This window comes from Oenanthe melanoleuca, chromosome 17 (assembly GCF_029582105.1).
Source record: "Oenanthe melanoleuca isolate GR-GAL-2019-014 chromosome 17, OMel1.0, whole genome shotgun sequence".
NCBI lineage: Eukaryota > Metazoa > Chordata > Aves > Passeriformes > Muscicapidae > Oenanthe > Oenanthe melanoleuca.
The window spans coordinates 2,355,571-2,374,528 of NC_079350.1; the positions used below are offsets into that span (position 1 = coordinate 2,355,571).

At 45.5% G+C, this 18,958-nt stretch overlaps 1 protein-coding gene across 1 annotated transcript; it reads left to right on the forward strand.

Moving 5' to 3' along the window:
- The first annotated feature begins 4,156 nt into the window (after positions 1-4,156).
- Positions 4,157-18,615, forward strand: RAB14 (RAB14, member RAS oncogene family). The gene is made up of 8 exons (XM_056505446.1): positions 4,157-4,434; positions 11,226-11,284; positions 12,170-12,223; positions 13,632-13,809; positions 14,778-14,844; positions 15,648-15,735; positions 16,042-16,072; positions 16,684-18,615. Exons 2-8 carry the CDS (start codon positions 11,233-11,235, stop codon positions 16,859-16,861), a joined length of 648 nt encoding a protein of 215 aa, XP_056361421.1. The 5' UTR covers positions 4,157-4,434; positions 11,226-11,232; the 3' UTR covers positions 16,862-18,615.
- The last annotated feature ends 343 nt before the right edge of the window (positions 18,616-18,958 follow it).

Genomic DNA, 18,958 nt, shown 5'->3' on the forward strand with positions numbered 1-18,958 from the left:
AATTTCCAACTTCTTGCATTTTTCATGGAGTTTTTCCTCGACACTAGCAGTGAGTTGAGGTAAATCTAAGACAGGCAGGCTGGCCACAGACAGCTGTTGTTTTTCTTCTGCTTTCTCCATCATGTAATCAGAGAACTTGTGCTCTTGAGAGGAGCACTGTACCGAGACACTGCCACCCTGCCATGGGTTCTCACAAAAACGGTTTCTATGCCACCAACAATGCCTCCACTTGCTGCTGGAATTGTGTGGAACAATGACATGGTTATTGATAAAGCCAGTGGTGGGTATTTCTCCTCTGTCATGGCAGTAACTGAAGAAGTTTTTTGTTATGCTTTTGTGTATGAGAACATTATTAATCAGAATATTTTAGGTGGGCTAAAAGCCATCTGCCATTTCGATTCTGAAGTCTGGGAGAATTGTGCATGACCAGGGCAGGAGCAAACCTTACATTAAATCAGGAATCCTTTACAAAGAGGCACTGACACTGTGCACAATCACACAAATTCTGTTTCCATAACTCATCTACTTGATGTTCTGCATCATGTTCATATCCTATCATGCATTTGTAACATCATTACACAGCTAAACTAAAAATTCTTCACCTGTCCATCAAATATGATTAATGCAAAATTACTTAGCATTTTAAAAACACTGTGTTCAATTACTTTAAGTACTGTTAAATGGTAATGTTTCCATGGAAATTTTAGGTCTCATTTCCACTACTCAGCTGGAAGTGCAGCTACAGTTCTGCTGTTGAGGTTAGAGAAGTGACCTTGGAATGCTGAACCATTCAAGGGAGTTCCTTTCCAAGAAGCAGTCTCTCAGTGCAGAGAGTGAGACATGGAACCACACGTTCAGAGCAGAACCAAGAGAGTCCCTTGATGTCAGGAAGAGCCTCAGAAACTGTGATTGATGAGAAGGGTGGAGAGGTTTTCAGAGAGCCTTGTGCTGTGGCACTGCAAATCCTTCAGCAAGGAAACACCCTGAGGTGGGGCACAAAGCCCTGCAGGTTCTTGGGGCCAGCTCCAGAGGTTGCTTTCTGTCCAGAAGCAGCTCTGTGTGCATCAAGCCTTGCCTTGTGCAAGATGATTGACTCACAAAGTCTTTCAGCACTGTCAGGATCTGCTCTCTGGTCATGTTGTCATGTCAGCCAGGGAACCACAGCACTTGTGTGTCTTTGAAAAGCAGATGCTGGTGTTTTGCAAGCATTTCTATTGCTACAATTTGGTTTTGTGCTAAAATATGAGCTACTTGCTAAGGACACATCAAAGTATGAATGCTTGAGGATTACGCTCAAGGCATCTGAGATGAAAGGTGATCTCCAAAATAAGTCAAATAAAGTCAGTAAAGCTCAGATTTATCTTTAGTCAGGATAAAAGGAGTCATGGTGAGCACTGACCCCATCAAATGGGCTCACTGCTGTATGTATTTGGAAGTATTCCTCAATATTAATGTAGAAATTCCTGTGGAAAGAATTACACTTCCATTCCATACTGCCATTCCCACAAAATACTGAGAGAATCCAGCTGAGCTGCATCTACTGACACCAGAATTACCCTTGGCCCAAATGTTCTTCTATCATTAATCAGTTTAATTTGAAGCTTTGAGGTTGTAGAAGTGCCAATGGGCTTGGGCTGCCTATTTTACATGAGATGAAGGAACTAAAAAAGATAAAGAAGGAACTAAAAAAAAACAACTTGACCACAGGAACATTTAACATTTCTACAGACACCACAAAGCTGAAATGGTAAAGGATGAAAGGAGAACTGGGCAACTCAAAAATAAAATACAAGTAAAGACCAGTTAGTCATCTGTGACCAATCCAGTGTTACGTGATCAACTCCCACAGAAGTGTATTTCAAACTAGTTCCTGAAAAATCCCGTGTTTCTCCCTTCTGTCTCTGTCTAGAGAAACTTGAGCAAAGCCAGAAGATGAAGTTGGGATTCAGGGGAAGAAGACAGACAGACAAACCTGACTTTGGCTACTTTTTATTGACAGTTTGTGGCCTGACAGTTTAAATTCTGACAGTCTGGCCTGCTTACTGCTGTCCTCAGGGAAAACAGTGTTGCAGATAAAAAATTCCGTTCAATCCCATGCTCTTCATGACTGCTGATGTGTAATTTAATCATATTTAGATTTATTTTCTTACAAGGATGTATTCTAAAGAAGGAAGCAGATCCTACAGATAACTCCATGTAATTTATTTGCAGGGAAGAAAATCCTCAAACCTTCTATCAACTGTATTAACTTGGAGTCTTTACTATTCCTGGGGTTTGTGGTACAGAAATAAACCCAAGAGCAAGGCTCATGTGACCAGGAAGTTTGGATGATGAGACCTCAGAAAGAGACACGTGGAAAAGGCTTTTCAAGAGTGGACTGACCCAGCAGAAATCCACAGGGAAGGGTGGGACTATAGAGGAGGATTCCACCCCTGGCAATTTGGTATTGTTACCAATTTAGTGGGTTTTAATTACTGCTGTTAGGTTCTGTCCAGATGTTCACAATGAACGGGCTGAAGTCAGCCTTTTCTCAATAACTGTTGTGGAAAAACTGCTGCAGGCTTTACAGCACTCACAAGGATAAAGAACCAAAGAAATGCAGATGCTGTTACTCGATCCTTCCCGCTCACGTCTTTTGTGAACTTTAAACTCTGGAGGAATATTTGAGCAGAGCAGATAAAATGATTCAAAACCAGGAGTTTTGAAGCAAATCTGTATTGCCTTCTGCATCATCTCAGAAAGGAAGGAAGTTTTACATAAAATATATTTGGGGATTTCAGTTAAAAAGCTGAATTTTACATTTAGGTAATGGCTTTTAATTTTGTTGCAGGTAAGAAACAAAAATAATTCTATCCCAAAACTGCTTCTTATTTCACAATTCAAATTCCCCACAAGGCAGACTCCAGATTAAAGTGATTTGCAGAGTGTCTGTGTTAATGGAGTAATATTTGAGGCAACACCAGGGAAGTGGATATTTTTCAAGTCTGTAAACCAGACTGCAACTGTGTCACAACAGTCAGGTCATTTTCTGTTTAAAGACTCCCTCTCGTGGAAATCATTCTCACTGGCTTGTTTTGACCTATTTTTCTAGTAAAAGTCACTCCATATAAGGTTTTGTAAAACTTGAAAAGGATTCTGTTGCACGGTGTTTTCTGTTTTGAAGTTAGAACCCTGAGAATAACTGACAGGAGTCCTACATGGGTGCTACATTGCCAGCAGATTTTGTAATTCTCTACTGAATATTGCTTTTTATCACTCAGAGATTTATTTATTTAGTATGTAAAGGGGAAAAAAATTATAATTGTTTTTTATCAGTGCTTTTCACTCTGTGAGGTTTCTGCCCAGGTAATAAGGAGTGTTATCTACCATGCAGTTTCTCCCTGGTGGAGGTTGAGTAATAATTAGGAGGTGGCTGATTCATGGAAAGCAGAGGATTCCCTGGATGTTGTTGCACTAAGGAAATGGAATTAGTAATGTCACAGTAACGGAGATGGAAAATGCCCATTCTGGAAAAATATTTCCACAGAAAGTTGCGGCAGTGGGGAAGCTGCAATTTCAATCTTGGACACAGACACACAGCAGAATTTGATACTTTCCATAATGTGTGGGACTGAAATACAAGCCTTATTGGGGACATTTATTGATAGAGTTTTAAATCTCCTGAACCACCGATTTATTTTTTATTTTTGAGTCCTGTGAGCTGTGAAATTTGGGCAGCATGTTGTGCTTTTAGGTGTTTTTTTAGGTATCGCCTGCCCCAAGTGTTTAAAAAGCCTTTAATATTAAAATGTTAATATTTAATATTTTAAAAGACCAAATGAACAACTTACAGCATGTCACGGGACATGGCAAAGCACAGGATGATGTTACTGCAGACAGACGAGGGGCTCTGGACCCCCTCAGAGGCGCTGGGCTCTGTGCTACAGCCCCGTACCTGCACCGGGCTGCTCCTGCTCGCACCATTTCCGGCCAGCTCGCTGCCACTTTTCCACGAGGAAAAGCGCGGAAATCCGGATTTTCCGCGGCGCCGGAGGCCGCGCTCCGCCCTGAGGCGCCGCCGCCATGGCCGCTCCTCCGCCTGAGGGCGCGCGCGCTCCCGCCCCGCCCGGCCCCGCCCCGCGCGTGGCCCCGCCCGGCCCCGCCCCTTGGCCCCGGCGCGGTGGGCGGGGCCCCGCGGGCCAGCGCCCGCTCTGATTGGCTGCGCCGCGGCGCCCTCGCGCCCACTCTTTGTGCGGCCCCAGCGCCCGTCGAGAGTGGGAGGGGAAACCCCGTGCGAGGGGCGCCGCCATCTTGGCTGCGGGGGTGATGGGGGCGCAGCGGAGCCGCGTCTGAGGTAGCGGAGCGAGCCCGGAGCGAGCCCAGCCACAGAGCCCGCGGGGCACCGGGCACCGCCCGCACAGCCGCGCTGCACCGCTCCCTGAGCCCCGAGCACAGGTACGGGGGGCTGCCAGTCCCGCCCGGCCGGGCCTGCATTGCCAGGCCCCGCGCTGGGCTCCGCCGGGCCGGGCCGGGCCGGGGCGGGTCCCGGCCGGCGGTGCTCCGGGCCGGTGCCGCCCCGAGCCGCGGTTCCGCGGGGCGCCGTGCGGCCTCAAGGCGCTGCGGGCGGCCCTGGGCCCGTCGGGGTGGGGAAGGGGCGCCGGGCCCGGCGGGGGGAGGCTGCGGGCAGGACTAGGCCGCCGTGCTCTGTGTCACCGCCGCCTCCCACTGCTCCTCTGCGCCGCACAGGCGGCAGCGGCACAGCGAACACCCGGCCACAGGCGATATTTTTATATATGTGTTTCTATATCTCCCCCTTACGAGCTGTTGCAGTTGCACGTAGGGTGTGTATGTGTATATTGTACCGTATATGTGGCCGATGTGCTGCGTTATCTCCACTCTTGTTACATTGTCCTGTGCTGTCATGAACTTTGATAGAAAAAAGACTTTGAGGGTTGAGGGAAAAGCCACTTCCTAGTTGAGAAAGCAGCGAAAGTATTCTAGATTGGCTTTTTTTTTTTTTTTTTTTTTTTTTGTCAAAGCTTATTTAGGCTTAAACAGTGGGAAATTCTTTTCATTCTCTTCGTTGTTTATTGCCTGTTTGCAGCACACCAAGTGTCTACAACATCTGTAGGTATGAACTGGAGTTGTGCTGGATTATCTTTGCACTAAAGCCAGGCAGAGGTGGGTGGCTGTGGGCAGTGGCTCTGGAGGTTACTCGGTGTGGCCTTTGCTGTGGAACAGGGTAGATCTGTGTTGGGATGTTTTACAGAGGTAACAGAGCCCCTTAGTGAACAGGATTCCCTCAGGTTGGCCGGATCCTAAATCATATCAAACCCCAAGTCACCACATCTTTTACACGGGGCAGATGTTATCCTGTGGAATGTATTGGCTGGGGTTGATTCCTGGCATGGTTTGGACTGAGGGGCTCTTGTGCTTGGGCATTGGTTGGGAATGGGAAGAAAATAAAAACCTTGGGGAATTGAATTACTAAATGTCACAATTTAATATGGTTTAGAAAGGAATTTGCTAGCTTCCTGTAGGGATTTAAGCATGTCATGAATCTGAGTGGAAGGAAGAAGTTCCTCTTTTCCTTTTCCATTTTATGAGTAGAAAAAAAAAAAAAAAGTAGTTCTTGTGAAGGACAGCAGTTTGGAAACAAACCTGTTCTACTGGAGGTACTGGGATGTAAAATGTAAATAATATTTTAAAATTACCTACTCATTCCTGGGCATCTAATGAAACCTGCTTAAGATTGGCTCTCATTTTGCTGTGTCTTCCTGAAACAGGAGGTAGATCTTAGTTAATATTTACCTAAAATGTCTGTGTTTTCCAAGGTGATGACTCCAGAGTGTTCTGATTTGTTGGAATGACAGAAATCTCTTCTGGTTTTGTATACACTGTCCCAAACTTCCCTGATACCTCCAGACCTTGGTTCTCCTGCTGCGAGCAGGCACACAACAGGTTGGAGGGTTCTGTAGGAAGAGGAGAGTAGGATAAGTGAAAAAAGAAATACTTGTGGATAAAGGAGGGACATGCAGAAGGTGCTCGAGCTGATGAGGACAGGTAGGCAGTGATTAGTTCAGCTTTGCTGCTGGGGTGTGGTTAGGGAGAACTGAGGTGTGCACATATAAATGCAGGAAGTTTAGGAAGCAAAATGGAGTAACTTAATGAAGCAGGATGTGAAACCTGTACAAGGATAACCAGGACAACGTGGGTGTGACTGGAGAGCGGGTGAGGAAAGTCAAAAAGTGAAGGTAGTGTGATATGTAGCTTTGATTTAAAAAGAAAAACAGAGTTCTCCTGGAGGAAGAAGTGAAGGCCTGTGAAGCCTTTAGAAAAACTTCCTAGGCCTCAGGCTGGGTTAAGGTGTTTATGGGAATATATCAAATGCATTTCTTCAAGGACAGCCTGGAAAGGCTCAGCAGAGCTGCAGGCTGAGCCCTAGGGCCTGCAGGCCTCATGTGCTGTCAGGGAAAGAGTTACTGGAGTTCACTGGAGGTGGGAATAACCAGGAAATGCAAAGTGATCCTGGACAGCAGCTCACAGAGGCTGCTGGGTGATCAGAGACCAGCTCAGTCACATTTCCTGTCTTGTGCTGATTGGATACTTTGGTGAAATCCAAGTGGGGGAAGCCAGGGAAGATGACTCTGGAAGTGCTGAGGGATGAGTAAGGAACTGGCCAGCAACAAGTGATGTTGTCAGACAGGTGTGAAGGCTGCAGCAGGCTCTGACACCCCTCAGGGATCAGGCTCAGCAGGGCTTTGTAAAGCCAAGCCTGCAGAAATGGATAAAGAAGCAGATGGCTGCAGAGCATCATCTTAAAGAGGGCAGAGATGTTGATGTGGTTTGGGAAGACCTGAATGTCCTTGGTGTGTGAAAGCCAGACAACCACAGTGGAATTTAATTGTAGCAGACCTCAGAGCTTGCTATGGACAAAAGACCTGTGGGAATTGAGTGCTTGGGTAATGAATTGATAACAGAGCTGGTATTACCTTCAGTATGCTGTGATCTTACAGATGACCATACCTAAAGCTGTTTCTACCCAGACTGTTTTTAGTAGCCTGCTGAAGTAAGGTACCAGCTGAACCACATTGTTCTGTGTGCTTAAAAAAGTCCTTATCAGGGGAAAAGTGCAGTTATGAAATGAAAATTCTACCTCTCTCCAGCTCCTCCCCCTTATCAATCTTAATATTGTCTGTTAATTAACATCCAAGTAAATCTGCAGCTTCAACTGTGAGATCTTTTCCTGCTGCACATCCTTGGAGCACAGAACTCTTGGCTGCCCAGATGGACTACAAAATACCTTCTGCTTCAAAGTAACTAACCAGGGATTCCCTGGCTGCAGGGTGCTGTGGTTTGCAGGGGACCAGTAACAACTGGGCAGTGCTGAGTTTGAAGGTGTAATTTTTTCCCCAGGTCTCATCCCTGTACATGGACCATCCATCAGCTGAGGGTATGAACCACAGCAGTGTCTCATAAACCCTCTGCAGCTTCTGGTCTTCTTTCATAACACACCTGCTTCTTGTTGAGCATAAAGATACTAAATTTCTCAATGTAAATGATATCCAGTGAAGAGTTAAAACTGTGTCCTTGAGCTGGAAGGAACTGCACAGGTCTTGCAGAGGCTGGCATCAGTCTGATATTTACACTTATGTTATTGTGATAAAGAGTGTTACAGCAGTGTGCCCAGAACAATCTTATCTCAGGGAATACAGATGTAGCTGATTCTTGAAATAAGGCTTCAGTGAGATTTCTAAATATCTTTGTGGTGCTTGTTGATTAGAGGAGATGTAGATGTACTGGTGTTTCATTAAGGTCCTATTTAACTTTATTTTTTAAAAAAGCCTCTAAGGAAGAAGTTGATACATGGGAAATGGATCTGGCAACACAGGTCACTGTAAAATGTCCAGTCTTAATGTAATACAGAAATGAATTGTGTAGGCTTTAAAATGAACATAAATCTGTGCTTAGTGAGCTGCTCTGGCCAGTGGCCATCCTGCACTAATGCTCTGGGCTCCAGGGCAGCTTTACCTGGGAGAAGGGAGCCAAACCAGAGCTGGCAGAGTTTCCTGGAAGAAGGATGGCAGGTAGGCCAGGCTCCCAGACTAAACTTCTGCTTTCTGTGAACAGTAAACTCATGGCTGGTTAACTTTGATGTCACAGTGCACAGTGCCAGCAGTGGCTGAGGCTGAGCTGTGGATATTTTCGTGCAGCTTTCTCAGCCTTGCAGTTCTTGCTCTCCCAAGAGGAAAGCCCCATCCCCCCATATGGGAATTACTGAGATTCACATGTCTGGAACACAGAGGGTGGAGGCAGAACTCGAGTTCCTACAGATAGGTGATTGCCATCAATGCATCAACCCCTTGCATTGACATGTAGTTGATAGTTTAGAATTTACTGACCCCAGTTGTGCTCTGTTCTTGTCTGGGCTTCCTTCTTTCGTCTGCAGTAAATGCTGAGCTGGTCAGTTTTCCAAGGCTGAATTCTCAGCAGAGTTTCTGTGCTTAGTTGCTTTTTTTTTTCCTTCCTTCAGCACAGAGTCCTTGTGGAGTATCATTTTTATTCCAACATCTGAGTACACTTTGAATTCCTACTAATATTTATTGGAATTTGAGTGTTTAAAAGTTTGTTATTTGGTTGTTTTAGTATTGCTTGGTTTTTTATTTAATTTTTTGTTAAAAAGAATCATCTGTACTCCAGAAAAAATTCCTGACCTTTACTAATGGATTGGAGTATTTCAGAATCTTTTCTGTAATGTGACCCTTGGAATAAATGCAATACAAGTAATTTTTTGTATTGAAGTAGCATAGTTAAGACTTTTTTACTTGGAGGGCATAATGAAAATGGACATATCTCAGCAAGCAGGAACAGTCTGAAAAATAAACAGAGCTGTCTATTTAGCAATGAAGATCTAGTTGAGACTTGCTTCAAATTCTGTTTGTGACAGAGACTGCACTGAGTTCCCAGTTTGTCCATGCTTTAGAAAAAAAACTCCTCACTTTCCAGACTTGGATATCAGGATGCGTTTCCCTCCTGGCTGGAACAGCAGAGCAGTACATCATTGTTTACCCCACAGTGATATCCTAAAGTCATGTGCTCAGAAACTTCCCTGTGTTTGGGAGTACTTGGCATTCCTTGGGCTCCTGGTGCAGGGAAGAAGAGAGGGCACGAAGGCTTCTGCAGCTACAAGTGGTTGGTTCCCTGTCTTGGAGTTCATGGTGCTGGTTGGTTTGGTTGGGGTTTTTAACAGCTTAAGTTCCTGGATATTTCTATCCTCAGAGTGCACAGGAGATCTTTGGTGCTCTTGGTGTCTGTGGCTGTAACATCCAGCTGTTTTCTGTGGAAAACAGGCAGGTCCTGCTCTCCTCCTGAAGTACTTGCATGTAGAAATCAGGTTTTTCAAGCTCTCTTTTATGCTTGCAGTTGCCTGAAGGCCCCCCAGTTTAGCCCTGTGATCCATCAGATGGAGCTGAGCTGTGAGCGTGGTGCTCAGAAAGGAGGTGGCAGGTGAAGGGTCCTGCAGGAACACGTGCTTTGTGTGTCCAGTTTACTGTGCTGGGACATGCTGGAGGAGAAAAAGAACATAATGTGTGAAGATGTTCAGGAGGCTTGAAGGACTGGATGTTTCCACAGTGACACATTCGTTTGGAACTCAGTACGGAGCAGTGACTTGTCTTTATTTACTGCTGTTGAAAATAACCCGTGCACGTGTTGAAGCTGGTACTGTAACTCTGGAATCTTCCAGGAACCAAGGCAGTAAAGCTGCTGGCTTGCTTGGTGAATTGGTGTCCAAAATGATCACTTTATTTCCTACCTTGCAATAGACTTGGTTTAGTAAACAGTGTGTGTGTCTGTAGGACTTAGCAGAGGTGCTTTGGGATAGGAGAAGTGAGTGTTTCCGTGTCCTGAGCCCGGCCTGGAGGGAGGACGAGGTGCAGAGCAGCGCCTGGCACTCAGTAAACCCTTCTGAGCTGCTCTGTTCCCCTCCCAGGTCTAGATAAGCATGTTTGCCTCAAATCTCAGCCCTGGGAAGCAGAGGCTGCTGCCTCTGTGCTGGCAATGAGATTTGGTCACCTTGCTTATGACTGCAGTTCACTGAAAGGGATTAATTGTGGTTCAAGGAACAGTACTTTGCTTTTGAGAAAGTCCCAGGCCTGTAAGCTTTCCTCTGTTTGTATTTCTTTCCAGTATTGGTTTCATTTGTCATGTGAATGACACATGACCTAATGAAAATCTTTCTAGGCTCCAGCAGTGTTCCTTGTAAGGAGTACCATGTGTTTGTAATGGCTGGCTAGCTGCCCTGCAGGAGCAGCAAGGGAAGTGCTGAATTCCTGCTAGAAATTTTCCACTTCTTAACTGGTCAGTGGATCCAGTTTAACTTAAAGCCTGGGACAAAAGCAGGCATTTCCCATCTTCAGTGTTACCTGGCAACATCTGGCCCTTGCAGATGTGTAATCCTGCCTGAGTGTTAGTTACCAAGTCAGCTTTTACTCCTTGCAGATTTAAACAGCCAAAGGCATTCTAATTCCCTCTACACTTACGAAAATTCTGGAATGTTAGAAATACTTTGACTGCTTTAAAAAAAGAGAAACTGCTCAGCAGCCTTGCTGTAACAGTGCCGTGCTGACAAAGCCACAGAGATGTGAACCAACTTCCTGAACATCTGATTTGTGGCTGGCACCGCTTTTCCGACTTGGACAAGCAGCACCAGGTCCCAGTTAGGGCTACTCCAGCATTCTTTGAAATCTTAGCTGTTTGCTGCAAGCTGCACTGCTTCCTTTGTTGCTGGTGCAAGTCTCAGAAGTGTGAGGTAATAGTTCCAACTTGCTGGTTTTGTTAAATCTCTCCAGATTTTGTGCTGGATCAGATTTTATTTTCAGTTCATACATCAGCTCTTTGGCGGGTGAGCACTGGTCTGGCAGGGACTGTGCAGAGCAAGGAGGGACTGAGCTTTTCAACAGCTTTAAGTCTTTCTGGATAAAATTGATTATCAGTACTACCCTGGAGTGTTTCTCTGCTTGGAGGCCTTACTGACAGGGGCTCAGAGCAAACAATGGGGAACTTTGCTGGCTGGCTGTGCCACTAATTCAGTGGCTGTGGGGAGCTGCACAAATTCAAACTGTGAATGAAAGGGTGCTTGGGGGAGAGAGGAAGGGGGTTTTTTGTTTATGTGAACTAAACTGGATAAATTGGGTCTCCTTGAGGGAACAAGTATCAGTTCTGACACATTCTGTTTTTTATTTTAGTGCCACAATGGCAACTGCACCTTACAACTATTCCTACATCTTTAAGTACATCATTATTGGTAAGTACCAGTGGGCTCTCAGCCCTGTGTTTCTGTGTGGACACATGAGAAGCTGTGGCTGTGCCACGCTGCTTTCAGCTTGTGCTTGTCCCACCTCAGTCCCCACAGGTCACCACACTTCTCTACAGCTTTAGATTTACTGGAGCATTTTGCATCATTAATCTCAAAGGTTTTAGAATTTATGTTGAAGGCACAAGTGCTGATTGGAAACCATTGCATGAGGCTCATAAACTTCTGTCAGGCTGTATTTTTGTGTTTAAATGTTGCTTTTAGCTGCAGCTTCCTTGACTGCTTAGTAGGGGACTAAGGGATTGCATTTATTGCTGTCCTGGAAGAACTGGTCTTGCTGTTAATTGTTTAATTGTTAATGACCTTGTGTAGGTGTAAATGATCTGCAGTGTTATTGTGCAGGTTTGTAAATCAGGCTGCTGTGACAGCCTCAGCCTCTGGAAAAGTTGGTTCTTAAAAAATCTTGCTGTATCTCACTCTTGGCATTGTGCAAGAGGATCAGTGGAAATGAAGCAATTTCTTGAGATGTCCTGGGTGGCTGTCAGTATCTTTGATGTTCTTACCACAGTAAGACAGGAGCAAACACCGAGTACATTTTACATTTCAGTTTCTTCAGCTGTACTTTCTGTAACCTTGTGAAATACAGTTATAAAGTCAGTAATACAAATTAACTTATTTCTTGAATGTTCTGCTCTTGCTTGCAAGCTGTACCTGTAAGCAAAGCTTTAGTGGCAAAGTTGATAAATTTGAGGGTGTAGCCAGGGATAGAACACTGCCCATCTGACCTGAGAAATGAATGTCTCTGTACCATTTGTTGTGTGGGAGGAAGAAAATGTGCTTCTTGCAACAATGATTTAACTATTCTTTCTGTAACAGGGGACATGGGTGTAGGAAAGTCCTGTTTGCTTCATCAATTCACAGAAAAGAAGTGTGAGTATCATTTCAGTTCATGATATTTATTCTAACTGGCATTTTCATCCCTTTTCCCTGCCTGTTTCCATCATGCATGAGCTCGTTTTGGTGTCTGTCTTACTCTGTATTAGTTTGGATTGTACTGGGTCACATTTTTTGTTTGACTTCAGCAGATGCAGAAACAAATATTGATGTAGTTACGACAAAATGTGCTCCAGCCACCCCTGCCTATGAGGAGTGGGAGGACTGGATCTGATTTTATAGCTTTTCTGTAGATTTTGATGTGGACAGAGAGAAATTTCTTGTCTGAACTTTGCATGTTTTCAATATTGGTGTAGCTTGATCAGAACTCAGTTGGAGTTTTTAGTGCTGTTAAGGAGTTCAAAAGGAAAAGAAAGGAAAACTTATTCTTTGAGTCCTTGTTTGCAGCTTTAAGCAGCCCTGCAGGACACCTGGCCTGCCCTGGGTGATGGTGTTTAGGGCTTGCTGCAGCTGAAACATTTTCTCCTGTATGCTATCATCACTAATTAAGAATTAGCCTCAGTTCTTCCTGCTGTGAGTTCACTGAGGTTTGCAGCAGCTATTGCCTCACTCAGTGAGTAAGTCTGCAGGTATTTCTCAGTGCAGGCATCACCATGTGCTACTTGAGATGTGGTAACAAGTGGGTAGGAGCTGCACTTAGAATATTTGTTTTGCAGTAGAAATAGGAATTTCTGACTGTTATTTTGAATGAAAATGCAGTATCAGCCAGTTACTTAAATGCTATTTTGCACATGGTCAAACTGTCCATGAGGAGAATGTTCTGTCAGCACCAAGCCAAAGCAATACGACCAAATTAACCAAACACCTCTGCTGTGAGACTGCCCTGAACTCTAGGTAGCCTGAGTAGGTCCTCATCCTGTCTGATTTCCTTGATCTTCCTCAAAAATGAGCTTATTAACATGAGTTTATCATAAGTAGAAAGATGCCTTTTTGGATTTGATTTGGTGTGTTTGTAGCTACTTATGAAACTGGCATTTTCTTGGACAGTCATGCTATTGCCCTGCCTGAACCAAGTTGGGTATTTGTTTTTGAAGATGTGACAGACTTTTTTACTGTATCTTTCTTGGTAATTTCCTAAAAATTATCTTTTCCTACTGCATTAAAATAGTTAACCTTCTGCAAGAATAGACTGGGAATCAGCTGACTTGGTACCTTCTGATATGTATGGCCAAAGAGCAGCAGAGAAGGCAAGGAATTTTCTAAATGTTTTTAAAACTAACAGCAGCTCAGGAAATACAGCATTTTATTTCTGGTTAAGTGATGCAGTTTGGGAACTGTTGCTGTAAAAATGCTTTTTTAGAGACTGAAAATCTAGTAAAGATAACTGAAAACTTGTGGTAGTCATATCAAAAGATCTGACCTTTGCTCTTATTTTTCATGACAGTTATGGCAGACTGTCCCCACACAATTGGTGTTGAATTTGGCACAAGAATAATTGAAGTTAGTGGCCAAAAAATTAAACTACAGATTTGGGATACAGCAGGACAAGAGAGATTCAGGGCTGTCACACGAAGCTACTACAGAGGAGCAGCAGGAGCTCTCATGGTCTACGACATCACCAGGTAAGGGCAGCAGAGCTCTGGGTGAGTTTGGGGTGCCCAGCCCTGCAGGCACTGTCTGCTCTGTCCCCTTGGCTCAGGGGCTCTGTGTGTGTGTCAGGATGAGCAGCATCCTGTTGTCATACCTGCCACACCTTATCTAAACAGCCCAGTGCTTAAAGAGCTGCAGGTGACACACAGGGGATGATGTGAGCGGCTTTTCTTGGCAAATCTCACTGCTGCTGAGCCTGAGGAGTTTGTGTTTCAGGCTGTTTTAAAGAACTGGCTTTGTGCTAAGAATCTGCCCTTCAGCCCGTGGATGTTGCTGCTGTGGAGGCAGTGGCAGGGCTGTCCCAGTGTGCTGCAGTGAAGGTGCAGAACTGCCTGTGCTGTGTGGGGACAGAGAGCCTGGCCTCAGCCTGAGCCTGGGCCTCTTCCCCAGCAGCCTGGCACTGCACAGGAGCCTTCCTGCCTTCCTCTAGAGGGGACAGCTAAAGATGCTGCTCAAATAATAAGGCATAGATGCAACATGAAATACTTCTGCTTTCACACATCTCTCATCTTCCTCTGGGCTGTTCTTGATATTCTTCAGGCACCTCTTTGTTTTTTCCTGCATATGTAGGTATATTTCCTGTTTGTGTAAGTCTTGGGTAAAACATGACCTTCTGCAGTTTGCTGCTGAGGTGCTGTTTGCTGCACTGTGTTCTGTAAGAGTGTTTGACAGGAAACCCTTTAATGTGTTCTGTACAGAACAGCATCAACCTTGTCTGTATGCAGAGCTGTGGGAATTGCTCTGGCTTTCCAGTGGCAGTGTAAGAGCTGCTCCAGGGGTTTAAAGTTGACTCAGATTTGTGCTCTGAGTCCACACTGCTGCTGTCTTGAGGAGGGGAGAACAGGGATGATGGAGGTTGCTGTGTTTGGATGCTGACTCTGCTGTTGGCACCTAAATATTTTATAAAAGGCTAAAAGTGTCCTGTCCTGATTCTTTGCAGAAGAAGTACATATAATCATTTAAGCAGCTGGCTGACAGATGCAAGGAACCTCACCAATCCAAATACTGTAAGTTGGACTTCATTTAGCTTAAAAGCAAGATTGCTTCTCCCTGAGCAAGAGTGGGAGGCTCAGGCCAAAGCACTGCAGTGACTCTGCAAGAGCTGCCTGTGCTTTTCTGCACTGCTCCTGTCCCCACTTGCAGAGCGCAGTGTTCACTTCCCTGCTGCAGCTGGAGCAAAAGGGTTTCTCCTAAGAGTCTTCTTGTGCTAGTCACCTTCCAGGGTCTGTTTCAAGCAGTTGGAGACAAAACTGGGATGAAATCTGGACCACCTTGACTTGTGTTACTCCTTGCTTTGTGTCAGTAATGAGATGAATGCTGTCCTTAGGCTGGAATGTAAATTGGATCTCCAGCAAAAGCTGACCAGGTTTTGTGGAGGAAGATCCTTCTGGGTGTCTCTGCCCATACCACAGAGCTGTTGTTCTTCAGCCTGTTCCTGAATGCCTCTAAAATACTTTAGCACCAAACTGATGAGAAAACGCTAAAGATTCTGTCTGGATTAGCAGCTGATTAAACAAACAGAAGAAGTGCCTCAGGGTCCAGCTCTCAAAGAGCAAAGAGCAGCACCACTGCTTTTTAGGAGCTCATCTCATGAGGACACCCTAAAGCCTTGTAAAGTGACAGCTGGAGATGCTGTTCCTGCTTTCCCAGAGTGGGGAATGCTGGAGCAGAGTTCTTCTGAAGGAGCATGGCTTCTGTAGATAACCTACTCTGCATATTTGGTTTTTTGAAAAGTCTCATTAATAATGAAGGTGGCAGTGCAAAGGCTTCTGAGCTTTTTCCCAGACTAACTTTGTCTCTCCTGACCCAGGTGATAATCCTCATAGGAAACAAAGCAGACCTGGAAGCACAGAGGGATGTTACATATGAAGAAGCCAAACAATTTGCTGAAGAAAATGGTGTGTTTTTTTTCTCTTGAGCTGGTTCTTTCCTACAAGATAGTGATGTTAAAGTGAATCCTCAGCATTGATAGCTGCAAGCTTACACTTCCAGAGTCATGGAATTGTATGTACAAACTCCTGCTGTGCCTCGGGCAGTCCGATAACTGTGTAGTTCTAGAAATCAGCTTGTGTTGATGCCTTAACATAGTCACAAAAGTTGTTTAGTGCTAAAATAATGTCTTGCATGGGAAGTTGTGATGTGTCTGACTTTGGGCTCTTTGTGGTGTGTTGTGCACTGACTGTTAAACCTCTGTCTCTGAACAGGTTTATTGTTCCTTGAAGCAAGTGCAAAAACGTAAGTGACTTTTGGCTGTGGGAATGTTCAGATTGGTCTGTTTGCTGTGAATTGAAAGTAACTTGGAACTGAGACCTCTGGCTGCATTTCAGGCAAAGACTGGTTGAATTCAAATGAACTGATTTGGATTTCAGGCCTTGAGTGTGGAATGTGTTCAGTGTGTAAAGGGTTCCTTCCTGTGGGTGTTCAGAGCTGCAGGTTTGGTCTATAGGCCATGACCAGCCCTTCCAGTAACTGAAGAATTGCTGTGCCATGCTTGGGGCTGGCTGTGGCACTGGGGAGCAGATCTCCAGGGGCAGCAGGAAATGTGGCTCCTGCTGGCACTTGTCAGAATAGAACTTTGTAACAAAAAGAGGTTTTGATCTGCGGTGGCTCAGTTGTCTTTAAATCTGTCAGAACTGTCCTGTGCCCGTGGCTTGATGCCTTGGCTGATTTTCTCCTCAGTGCTTTGGCACATGTTCCTTGTTCCTGGCTGCACCTGGGATGGGGGTAGTGTCCAGGGAGGGAGTTGCCTGGCCAGGGCTGGGCTGTTGGCCTGAAGAGGACAGGACAGTGCCTGCCCATCCAGGAGCAGCACTGCAGCCCCACTAACTCCTGCTGCTCTCTTGCAGTGGAGAGAACGTGGAGGATGCCTTCCTGGAGGCTGCCAAGAAAATCTACCAGAACATCCAAGACGGGAGCCTGGACCTGAACGCGGCCGAGTCGGGCGTGCAGCACAAACCGTCAGCGCCGCAGGGGGGGCGGCTAACGAGCGAACCCCAGCCCCAGAGAGAAGGCTGTGGCTGCTAGTGACCCCCCGTGCTCCTCCTGACCCCTCACCTCTGGCTCTAGGGAGTGGCGCTTTTGACCGCTTCCCCATCTTCTGTACATCTTACTGGGTTTAATGAAAACTCTGAGACAAGTTTAACACAGTACTAAACTGCTAAACAACTTTAGATGTAATCAGGTTATCAAAGGCAAGTAGAGTAATAAAACCTCTCCTGCATGGTAAATCTAGAAGTTTTTTTTTCCTTGATTGTCCTTGTGATAGTGTCACCGATACATAATTTAAACTGAGCACTGATGCTGGACTCCTGATTTTACACTTTCGCAGGGCTTTGTCTTGTATGGTTTATTTTATGGTTCTTTGGCCTTTCTTCCCCACCTCTAACTGTTCGAGCTGTCAGTAGTAAAGGATAAGTTTTTGCTGTGAAATGACTTCTGATGGTAGCGAGGGGCTCTGTAATGATGTGCTTTTGTTGGAAGAATTCCCTGTGGGATGTGCTGGGGTCGGGGTGTGGCGCAGGGAAACAATCTGTTCATTCTTGTGCTCAATAGCTTTACGTCATTTTTTTTGCCACTTTTATCCTTTACCTTTGTTAACAGAACGTAAATATGTATAAAATTTGAAGGAACTGAGCTAACAGTTAAATACATCCTGTGTATATGATTTTAATGAAGAAAATGATGCCTGGCATTCAAGCAGTGTGTAAGAACCCCCTGTTTGTACAGTCTGAGCTCTCTGTGCCCCCGTGGCAGCACAGCCCAGCTGGGGCTGCAGCTGCTGGCTGTCACTCACAGGGTCCCCACTGTGGGGACGCAGACATTAACACTAGTGGGGTGTGGCTCTCATTCTGCACTGTGCAATGCTCCCCTCTGCACTCAGCAGTGCTCTGCCTGCTTCTCTCTGGCATTCTTGGGCTTCAGCCGTGGCCGGGCTCTTGCACACCTCCTGCTTTTGTACCTGTACCTTTGGGGCTGGGCAGAGGCTGAACTGGACAGTTGGAACATCTGCTCTCTAGGGATTTTTAACTACTCTTGTATTTTTTAACAGTGCTGTGTGAGGGGGGATTTTTAAGGGTTTTGCTTCAAGTATGTCCTTCCTGGGGTGGCACAGCCTGGCCTGTGCATGAGGGGTGTCACATGGTGACCCTGCCTGTGGGGGTGTTGCTGCACTCGTGTGGGGTTTTACTGTGGCTCCTTGTGTAGCTTCACTTGGAAAACATCACAAGGTTTAAAAATGGAAGGGGGTAAGTGCTTAACCACAATCCAATGTCTCACTTCAGGCTTACTGCAGAGTTTCAAATACAAAGTAGTCTGAAAATCCCTCTCTAGACACTAAAACTCTACAACGTTCAGACTTGTAAGTAACCAGTGGTACCAGAGTATTGTACAGTCAATGTTAAATAAAAGCCAAAACTGGAATGTGCAGACAATAGGATTTGGATAACTCGTGTGCTGTCCCTTTGTTTGTCTGGTTAGTCCTTTTTTAACTCCTGTTCCTCAGTAGATGGGTATGTTCAAGATCTCCAGCTCCTGCATCCTGCTTAACCCAAGGCTGCACCAGGGTTTGCCCAGGGACCACGACCTGCTGCTGATGTGAAGTCAGTGTTGTAATGACTACAGCTTGTTGAGGTGCAATACCTGTACTCCCAGAGTAAGTTACAGTAGGTCTTATTGTTTCTGTCACAGAAAGGATCTGTTTGGACTGCTGTACTCCTCATTTGATGTAACAATGCTATTAATCTAAATATTTGTAAATAAAGTACCTGTATCTAGATAAACCTCCCTGCTGTGTGTTACTTGCTCTGGCACTCTGCTGAGGGGGGAAGAGTTCCTTGGAGTGCTGGGATTTGTACTCAGCCTTCACAGGCACAAACTTCACAGGGTTTCCCAGAGGAATCTGCCACTGGTTCCCAGAGCTGCTCTCTGAGGGAAGCAGGGCTGGGTGGTGTTTGTTCCCAGTGAACTCTGACAATGGCTGCATAGAAAAATGTTATCTTTAATGAGGATGAGAAAGGGCAAGGCTGAGACTGCTGCCAAAGGGTGGGGAGGGCTGGGACAATCCCTGCACAGCCACTGGCCTGTGCCTTATCCTGCTGCCTGAAGGATCTACAAAGTGCCTTT

Bases quoted from the DNA above. Each gene is read 5' to 3' on its own strand.
- RAB14 (XM_056505446.1), top strand. From the start codon at position 11,233: ATGGCAACTGCACCTTACAACTATTCCTACATCTTTAAGTACATCATT. The intron at 11,285-12,169 runs GTAAGTACCAGT...TTTCTGTAACAG, and splicing joins CTTTAAGTACATCATTATTG to GGGACATGGGTGTAGGAAAG. The intron at 13,810-14,777 runs GTAAGGGCAGCA...GATTCTTTGCAG, and splicing joins ATGGTCTACGACATCACCAG to AAGAAGTACATATAATCATT.